The sequence below is a fragment of the Mytilus trossulus genome, chromosome 2, assembly GCF_036588685.1.
Source record: "Mytilus trossulus isolate FHL-02 chromosome 2, PNRI_Mtr1.1.1.hap1, whole genome shotgun sequence".
NCBI lineage: Eukaryota > Metazoa > Mollusca > Bivalvia > Mytilida > Mytilidae > Mytilus > Mytilus trossulus.
The window spans coordinates 41,496,196-41,506,655 of record NC_086374.1 but is presented as its reverse complement, the minus strand read 5'-3'; the positions used below and the strand labels follow the sequence as shown (position 1 = coordinate 41,506,655).

General features: G+C 30.7%; 1 protein-coding gene across 1 annotated transcript; it reads left to right on the top strand.

The window, feature by feature from the left end:
• Window positions 1–345: 345 nt before the first annotated feature.
• On the top strand, window positions 346–7,628 carry LOC134707265 (cyclin-dependent kinase 9-like). The gene is made up of 4 exons (XM_063566886.1): window positions 346–496; window positions 2,356–2,437; window positions 3,797–3,887; window positions 4,439–7,628. Exons 1-4 carry the CDS (start codon window positions 405–407, stop codon window positions 5,284–5,286), a joined length of 1,113 nt encoding a protein of 370 aa, XP_063422956.1. The 5' UTR covers window positions 346–404; the 3' UTR covers window positions 5,287–7,628.
• The last annotated feature ends 2,832 nt before the right edge of the window (window positions 7,629–10,460 follow it).

The window sequence follows — 10,460 nt, the reverse complement described above, 5'->3', positions numbered from 1 at the left end:
GGTTATCATCAAGGATATATCTATAGGAAGACTCATTGTATAAATCATTGTTATTATCATTATTTTGATTAATATTTCACTTTGAGACTACTATAACAGATATAAGATTTATAGTAGTTCGTCTCAGGTTCATTATACAATGACCCAAAAATGTATCCCGACTCTCAAAACTGACTAATGAAAAAAATGTTTATAATTCAGTAAAAAGTAAGCTTCTTTTTTTTCAAATTCAGTATTTTTATTCAAATTTTTTTTTTATGTATATGATCATTATGTACGTTGTAGTATATTCTTTCTTTCATATTCCTCTGTTATTGGTTTGTGACTGTATCTTAAATGGTTCTGAAAAGAAACAATCTCGTGATGTGATAGGTCATATAAAGCAAGGCTAGTTTATCAACAAAATGCAAAGAGAAGATCACAATATTCATTATCCTTTCTGTCAGGACTCTAGCAAATATGAAAAGTTGTGCAAAATTGGACAGGGAACTTTCGGGTATAAATATGTAATCTCAAATTGGTCTATGAATCTAATCATTGCTAATAACAGTCACAAAATGTATTCCCAATGCTTGCTACAAATATAGCTTGGATTGTCTTTGGCTAAATTGTCTGTGTTGACACTTCAAAATAAATCCTGAGTAACAGTTTAGGCGAACCTGATAATCTGTGAAATTTTAATCACAAAATTTATGTATGGCATCCCCTACACTAATATGTAATATGAGGCAGGCATTACCTGTAAATGGGAACGAAGTCTGTATGAATTATTTTTTTGTAAAATACCATAACGTTTCCGATTTTGGTTCTGTTGTTAGGCATTTTAGTTGTGACGTTATTTAACTATGACGTCATATGGATTGTAAACAAAGAAACGCTATCATCAGGTAAAGTTTTTTCATATCAAAGAATTATTAAAAACATGAAAAATGAAATTGGTATTGCATTCCTTCTATTTTATATGATACTAGACTGATAAATATATAATTACTCAAAGATTCATACAATACGAGACCGAAAAAGGAAGTACATTGTTGATTTCTGCGCAGGTCCGGGATTTCAAAACATGACATTAAAAAAATTGAACGATTTTGAGTTCATTAGTACAATGAAAAATTCGGGAAATTTTCCCGAATTTTTTCTTATTGAATTTTCTACTGTTATTGGAGACTTTGTCCCCATAATACTGTAATAAGGGACTTCATCCCCATAATAAAATTCAAATGCATTTATGACCTACATGTATGATTTAGAAAATCATGAGAACAAGTGAGTTAATCTGCCCACCGAAGTATTTGATCGTATACATTTCTGCCTTTTTACATAAAATTGCATCTAAAAAAGGCATTTATTGTTGTGTAAATATTTGCTAAATGTAGGAAAATGATGAGTTATAAATGGAGAACTAAGCAAGTAATTCCAGACGAATTGAATAAAAAGAAATGACAAGTCAATATAAGCTAGGAATTAATGAAATAGATAAATAACAAAAAATTGGTTGTTTGTTGTTTTTTTTTATTTAAGGGGCACTAACTGTCAAATTTAACTTAACAAAAATCTAGATGCATGATGATCAATAAATATACATATAAATAAGAAATTCCATGTTCACGGATTTGACTCAATTCTTATATTTAATTTATAACAATGTCATGAATGTGAAACATTAATCCAAATTATTAAATGTCTAGATTAAACAATATACAAAGCATGGGCTCTATGATATGTAGCTTTGTTTCATGTGTATTTTAAGCTAGACGCCATCTAATAAAAACTTGAGTTAATTTAAGTGGCACATGGACTAAAATACACACGAATCAAAGCTGTTTTCTGGATTTTATCAAGCCCATGCCCTGTCATCCTGTAAAGTTGGTTATTTTAGACTTTTTGGATAAACGTTTAGCATTGTTATCAATCATATATGATAATTTGACCCAAATCTGTGATCATGAATTTAACAGTTAAGCTAGTGCGCATGCCCCTTTAAGAACTGAAGAAAAAACAAGATAAAGGTTATTATAGAAACAGATCTAAACAATGACCCTCATATATACATGTATACAGTATTTGAAAATGGATTGTCTCCCTTTGATTTAGATTATAAGTTAGCAAATGGTTTTCTTCAAAGTTGAAAAAATATAGAAGAAGAAATATTTTTTGGAAGGAACACACAAGAAAGTAAAAGGTTTGGATTTATGGGACAGGTGAAATATATTATTGATGTCAGCATGGTCTTGTGAAAAAATTATGTCTTTATAAAGCTCGCAGACAAAAACCTTTCAGCCAGCTGTCAGAAGATGTATATATTACATCCAAAATTAAATTATAACTTAATTGAACTTATCATTATTTCAGGGAAGTGTTCAAAGCCAGAGATAGGAACACAAAGAGACTTGTTGCTATGAAAAAGATACTGATGGAAAATGAAAAGGAAGGGGTATGTACATGTACATTGTAAGATGAATGAATACTTGTTGGAAAAAAATGGTTGTTAAATTGTGCTTTACTTACATCTGTAAATGCGTTGGTTTTTTAAAAATTAAATTGTGCATATAGCTTTTAGATAAAGTACTTTTCAACTTCTATAAATGTATGATTTATAAAGTTAATTCAATATGAATCGTTTGAAATTAAGATTTAATGATGATTGTGTATACGTACCGTACCCTGCATGGAATAAAATAGAGAACTATCATGAATCAATAAAACTTCTTTAGCCCTATCTCCTGTTACCAGATTACTATATAGTTACAATATCAAAACAAAACAAACTCATTTTAGTTCTGGGATTTTTACAGGTAAACTACATGTAATGGTTATAAACTTTATAGAAGTAGTTAAATACGATGTATATGGTTTGCTTGAAATGAGGAAAATTTACATTTAGTTTCATATCACATTTATAATTGTATGGTTATTATAACATACTTTTTAAAACTGTCATATTTGCTGTATTACTCCACAAGTTTAAGTCTTCCTTTTACTATATCATGTGTATATATTATACCCCAAAATTGTATTGACTTTTAAAGAGTCTTCAAGTCTGTAAAGGTTTGTGTTAAAAAAATATTTTGTTTGACCTTGACCTCTTAATTTAACATGCAGGTGCTCTTTGGAAGGTTGCCATTAATCACTCTTAGCCTAAGTTTCTCCTCAACTTTATCTACATCAGTGTGTTTACTTTATTATTTTCATTTGTGTTTATTTTCATCACTCATACTAACTTTTCTCAAGTATACTGGACTATTGACCTCTTTCAGTTAAGAGGCTGTCCAAGTAAATATCAGGCAAATCCTATGATATGGGTGGCACAACATAATTTTTCCCACTGAATTTTTGGTTCTAATGCAATGTTTATATCATACAAAGGATATATATGTCAAAGATATTTTTGAATCAACAGTGGATGGCTCAGAAAATGATTTTAAAGTTCCAGACAATGCAACAATTTTTTTTACAAAATGAAGAGTTATCTTCCCTTTTTAATGAATTTTCAGTGCTTTCTATGTATTTTTTTTCTCTTTATTTGTTGCAGTTAATAAAAAAACTAAATTTACCTTTAAGAAAGAATGAATTTGTGATATGAAATTGATGAAAAAATTTGAAAACAAAATATGTCATGTGCCATCCACTGCCTGGTTTTTCTATGGACACCCTCTTATTACAGTTACATTTTGTAATTGTCTACTTTCTTCCAGTTTAGCTAACTTAATGGATATACATGTTTTGTACATTACACTTATGGCTTGATTTAACTTGATCATATGCATATTAAAATTTGAGATTTCTTTTATAGTTTCCAATTACTGCTTTGAGGGAGATCAAGATATTGCAGTTGCTTAAACATGACAATGTGTTGAATCTAGTAGAGATCTGTAGATCTAAAGGTAAACTATTAGAAGTAAAATACTTGTTTAAGATAGTATTAGATCTTTAGAGCTAAAAATTCTATGTAACTAAACCTGACTCTTCTCTTAGGGAGCAACCATTTAACCTCCAGGGTATGGGGTTATTGTCGTTTTGCCTGAGTCAGATTTTTTTTCTTGTTCAAAGTGCAATCAGTTTTATTTAATTTTGCAAAGCTTTCAAACAAATTATTTTTTTAATATTTAATACTGAAAGCAACCCCATCAAGGCTCCATGTTGAAGGCCGTACTTTAACCTATAATGGTTTAATTTTTAAATTGTTATTTGGATGGAGAGTTGTCTCATTGGCACTCACACCACATCTTCCTATATCCATACAACAGATATAAAAGTACATTCTATATTTCTCTCTTTTCAGCGACCCCATACAACAGATATGAAAGCACAATCTATATTTCTCTCTTTTCAGCGACCCCATACAACAGATATGAAAGCACAATCTATATTTCTCTCTTTTCAGCGACCCCATACAACAGATATAAATGTACATTTTATATTTCTCTCTTTTCAGCGACCCCATACAACAGATATAAAAGTACATTCTATATGATCTCAGACTTTTGTGAACATGATCTGGCTGGATTACTCTCAAACACAAATGTCAAATTTAATTTAGGTGAAATTAAGAAAATTGTTCAACAGTTGCTGAATGGACTTTATTTCTTGCACAGTAATAAAATTCTGCATCGAGACATGAAAGCTGCCAATATTCTAATAACCAAAAATGGTGTTTTGAAGTTAGCTGACTTTGGACTTGCTCGATCTTTCAGTTTAAGTAATAAAGGGAATCCAAACAGATATACTAATCGTGTTGTCACATTATGGTACAGACCACCAGAACTATTATTGGGAGAACGTGATTATGGTCCAGGAATTGATACGTGGGGAGTTGGATGCATCATGGCAGAGATGTGGACCCGTACTCCAATCATGCAAGGCAGAACAGAACAGCATCAATTACAACTAATCAGTCAACTTTGTGGATCAATCACAAAGGAGGTGTGGCCAAATGTTGAAAAACTTCCTCTCTGGGGGAAAATTGATCTGATATCTGGCCAGAGGAGGAAAGTTAAAGACAGATTGAATTATTATGTTAAAGATCAGTATGCATTGGAGATGCTCGACAGACTGCTGACAATAGATCCTGCAAAAAGAATAGATGCTGATACTGCACTAAACCATGACTTTTTCTGGACTGATCCAATGCCAATTGATTTGAGCACTACCTTATCAAAACACACAACTTCAATGTTTGAATATTTAGCACCAAGAAGACCAGGTACCCGCCAGCCTGCTCCAAATGCACCAGGTAAACCAGCAGCACACAATCCAGACCAACATTTTGAACGGGTTTTCTAAATTTTATTATATGTACTTTGTTAGGGTATATTATGTATTCTTGTTATTACCTTCTTTTTTTTAAATCATGTGGTAAAGACTGTTTGCACATAATCATTTTAATATTATCTTCTAACAAAAAATTCAAAAATAGCATTGAAACTTTTTCATGTTAAAATGTATCTATGAAACAGGCATATGTCTTACATGCACTAGACATTCATGTCATTCTATTTGTGCACTTCATTTTGCTAATTTTTTCGTTCTCAGTGGTAATGTTAGATTTTTATTTCTTGATTAACCCTATGCCTCCATTTTGTAATCAGATGCGACATATTTTATATGATTTTCTAATTAACAACGGGTTACTTTGTCTGATATTGAAAGGCAAATGAAGTACCATTTATTTTATCTGGATATTGATAATTTATTTTAATTATTTATATGAAAAATCTTTCTCACACTTATGCAATATCTTTGTTGTACATGGAAGCTCTAAAACATTCAAAATAAAGTTATCAAAAGGCACAAATACAAACATTTAGATGTTAAATATAGCTTGATTTAGGTTGATTTTTTTTTTAAATTGACTAAAAGGTAGAAAACATTCATACAAAATTTACAATTTCATCTTTAAATTTGTACTATGTACATGAAAAATTACTTTTTTACACATTTGTCAATTAAATGTTGTCTGACACAGTATGTTTATTGTTTTGTATGGACAAACATGTACAATTCAGTTAGCAAAAGCTGTATTATAACTTTAAAGCAGACTTTGGTGTCCATTTTGGAATATGAGGTTTTTTATTCATTGGTCTCCTAAACCTAACTAAACTGCATTCGCATACCTGTCAACTGACCCGTTTTCTGCGGGTGTGACCCGAGATTTTCACAATTCTGAGGGATCACCCGGGACACCCGCCGTGTCATTGAAATAACCCGGGAATTCCGAAAATGACCCGATTTCACCCTTATTTCTTAGCATTGAGATTGATTTCATAAGTAATATTCCTTTGAAATACCGGCAAATTCGTAATTCTTCCATGAACAGGAAGTTCATCTAGCTATGTAAACTGTCAAATTAAGTGACCCATTAAGTGCATGGCTTCATTTGACAGCTTTGGTGTCAAACACACTGTTCATTAACATCAATTACCTAACCTTTAGGTCGTAAATAAATTGCACTATAAACATAAATAAACATATTTCAACTAGTTACTTCCCCTTATTTGTCACCATTCAAAATTATTCCTTATATTTACGTTTTATGGGTGAAAAAAATTAAATCATAAAAAATATAAAATTCAAATACATATTAAAAAATAACTATACAATATTTTTATACCTTTATACAATATTTAAAAAAAAGTTGAAAATTATTTTTTACATTTATACTTCCTTTTACTGTATTACTATATTTTATCATAGTCTAAATTTTAAGTAAAACATTACAACTGAAGGAAAAAATGATAAAATTAAAAGGCAATACAGCTAGTTATCTTAAACATTCTAAAATTACATTTGAATAATAAATGGTGGTGGTTGATGATTACTAAAAGTACAGGATATAAGACTGAGTTACACAAATTTATAAAATTCTTTAAGAGTGCAATGAAACAAAAATTAATAAGATTTAAAAAGACTGAACCAAGTGAACATGTATTGATGTTTTGGTATCTTTGATATACATTGTAAGAAAATGTACCATAAATACTGAAATTCAGCTTGAAAAAGTTTGTACGCGTTATGACCTGAGATTTGATTCTTCAATGCAGGTCATGACCTGCATTTTCATCGTCACAGGTTGACAGGTATGCATTCGTTTTTCTGATGATTGATTTTTTAGTTTTTTACATACATGAACCTTTTCTATTTCTATATAGTTGTCAATGTGTTGTTTCAAACAAAACCAGTGTTACACAGTGCTTGAAGGTAAAGAATACGTGCAAAAAAAGAAATAAAACCGATAAATATTTACAATTATGTTTGAAAATTATACATAATAAAAACTTAATCAGAAACTATTCACATACATTGTATTATGTTTTGTCTTGTGAACTTGCTTCCAAAGCAAATAACCATGATTTTATGCAATTTTACAATTTTAATTTTATTTAATGGAAACTTTTATCTTTTGTTGTCTTTTAAATCTATTGATCTGTAACATAATGACTATCAGATCTTTTTAAAATACCTAAATGTTTCAAGAGTCTTGTTATGTACACTATTTTTAAAAACCTTTATGAAGAAGAATTACCATTTTGTTATGTATATGTTTGATCAGTTTTACATGAACCATTTATGTATATTTATATATCACAAATATTACATTAAAAATAATTTGCCTTTTGTTTCTTTTATATGTTGTTTGCTTTTTTTTTTACGGTTGGGAATTCTTGTGGTGAATTATTATCTCCCTTTCAACAGAACTTTTCATTCATTTAAGTATGCTATAGAATAGAAATTTTGCAGAAAATGTTTTAATAGACAATAGCAAAATAGAGAAGCATAAACCAAACTAGTAAAATAATTGAAAGCTCCTTCTTTCCCTTAATAGTCTGATATTTGTAATGCACTCTTTACAACCTTTCATTTGATATGTGACAAACATACCTTTAGAAACTTGACACTTTAAGCATTTAATGACCCTACATGTACTTACTTCAATAGCCAACCTTGAAAGTCTTGTAAGTATGATATTTGTAATGAAGAATTGCTGACCTTTCATTTGCTATGCAACAACACCATCTATTAAAAGGTTTTTGCACTTCATAAAAAATAAAATAACAAAATTACTGAACTTTGAGGAAAATTCAAAACAGAAAGTCTGTAAGTGAATACCAATGTCCAACATCAAACCAATGGATAAAAACTGTCTTCCTGACTTGTTACAGCCATGTAGCATGTAGAAAATGGAGAATTAAACCTATCACTTGTATGACAGTTGCATAAAATTCCATTATATTGGAAACAATGTGGGAATAAAACGAAAAAGACATTATAGGTAAAAATGTAAAAAATAGGAGAACAGTCAACATTTTGTTATAGTCTTAATCACTATAAAAAAACATGCAACAAAGAATCACAAAAGGCATACCGACAAAGCACATTAGTAAAAATGAAAGCAAGAATACAAAAAATTACCAAAGCACAATAACACAATGACAGAGTCATGTCATGTGTAAAAAAGAAAAATTGAAAGGCATATTGATCAGCACATTAGCAAAAACGAAAGACAAGAATACAAATGTTTTCTCTCCATAATACAATGATGAGATGTAAACCAAATACAGACTAAACAGTAATATTTATAAAGACAACTAAAAGAAGACTATAACACGTTATTTAGATGCTAAACATCGTCAGTGTACATAACTTATACTTCAAGACCATCGTGTATTATTTGTGAAGTTGATACAGAATATTTATGAACAAGGTCTTGTTACATTTGTACCTTCAGATGAATTAAAAAAAGGATGAGACACTCTTTGACATATCCCAGTTTTATCAACTTTCTACTTATACACAGGTGCCGTTTTATAAAGTATAAAAATCAGCAGCAAGCTCTTGCATACCTAATAAGTTGGATTATATATAGGCCATATGCAGATGAAATTGGTATACTGCTTATAAGGTGGGGAAAATTGATAATTTCAAAATTAAACCCGTCTCGTTTGTCATAGATTCTGGAATCTGGATACCCCTATCCAACTGATTTTTGGAGAAGAGGATTTTGATATTTTAAATGAACGCGTTTTGACCTCTCATTTGATATACGACAACTTTACCTTAGAAGACATTTTATATTTTTGCACTCTATTAACCGAACCAATTTTTGGGATACGTCAATTTGATATTTTAACTGGATGCATTATGGACTTGCATTTGATATGCGAAACTCAACCATTCGAGAAGTTAGATTTTTTTTTTGCAATGAAAGACTCACCATTCACAACGGTATGAAAACTGCGTTTAAAATTTTCATGACTTTTGAACAGCGATATACAACTGTTGCCTTTATTTCGTAGACCTCTTTGGTGTAGTGTCTTTATATTTGGTACATATTTTCGTGGGAAAGAAGCAACAGGTGCAAAGAGGAAAATAATCACATAAAATAAAGATGGTTTGTTCCTATGTACTAAAGATGGGCGTCAAGTTGGTTACCTATTCCCTATTCCCTATTCGTTACCTATTCCCTATTCCCTATTCGTTACCTATTCGTTACTTATTTGATTTTTAATATCCTTCCCCCTTTTTGATTATGGCATGGAAAAGTTTAATATGGCTGCCATGGAAACGGCACAATAGTGAAAAAAATCTGTTTTGGGTTTTTGGTGAACTGTTTGGATATGCTTCAACTCAGAATCATCATATTTTAAAAAAATGTAGGTGCCCACTATATACAGGTGTTGGATGACTTTGGCGATCATTGGAACTACTATGTTGCCATGGAAACTACACCAAAATTTTCAAAATTCTCAAAATGCTCAAAACTTCATGAAACTTCACAGTAATGATGAGCAACAATGGTAGATGTGGCATTTGGAATTTGAATTTCCAAAATAGGTCTTGTTACCATGAAACAATGCAAAAAGGTCAAAAATTTCAAAAATAAGAATTTTGAGTAAACTGGATGAAACTTTACAGGAATGGTAACTGGCATAGGCAGAGTTGGATTTTGAAGTTAGAATTTTCAAAATGGCAGCTGTAACCATGGAAACAGCAAAAAAATCAAACATTTCAAAATGAAACTTTGCAAAAATGTTACTAGACATCTGTAGATGCTCTCTTTGACTTTGGAATTGTCAAAATGGCTGCCGCTCACCTGGTAATAGGGGGGAGGGTGCCATCCGTTATTGCTAGCAATTACAAATCTAGTTGTTAATACTCTTACATATGGCAATAGTTCTTAATTTGTTGAGTTAAAATGATCATTTTATGGCCTATTTATATGTGTTTGTGCTCAACCGATCCTTTTACTTCATGTTCGATACGCATTTGTTCCTTACTTGGTTTTTTTATACGTTCTACCTTTTAACTGCTTTATGTCCGTATGTTTGAAGATGGATCTTGGTTCGACGGGATGAAATCACCGTGTTAGCGCTTGCATAAACAAGAAGATGTGGTATGATTGCCAATGAGACAATACTCCACATTAGACCAAAATGACTTAGAAATTATCAACTATAGTT

What these genes read in the sequence shown, in the direction of transcription:
- LOC134707265 (XM_063566886.1), top strand. Translation starts at nt 405, where the DNA reads ATGCAAAGAGAAGATCACAATATTCATTATCCTTTCTGTCAGGACTCT. An exon ending in ATTGGACAGGGAACTTTCGG is followed by an intron (nt 497 to 2,355) that starts GTATAAATATGT and finishes TCATTATTTCAG; the next exon opens with GGAAGTGTTCAAAGCCAGAG. An exon ending in TGGAAAATGAAAAGGAAGGG is followed by an intron (nt 2,438 to 3,796) that starts GTATGTACATGT and finishes TTTCTTTTATAG; the next exon opens with TTTCCAATTACTGCTTTGAG.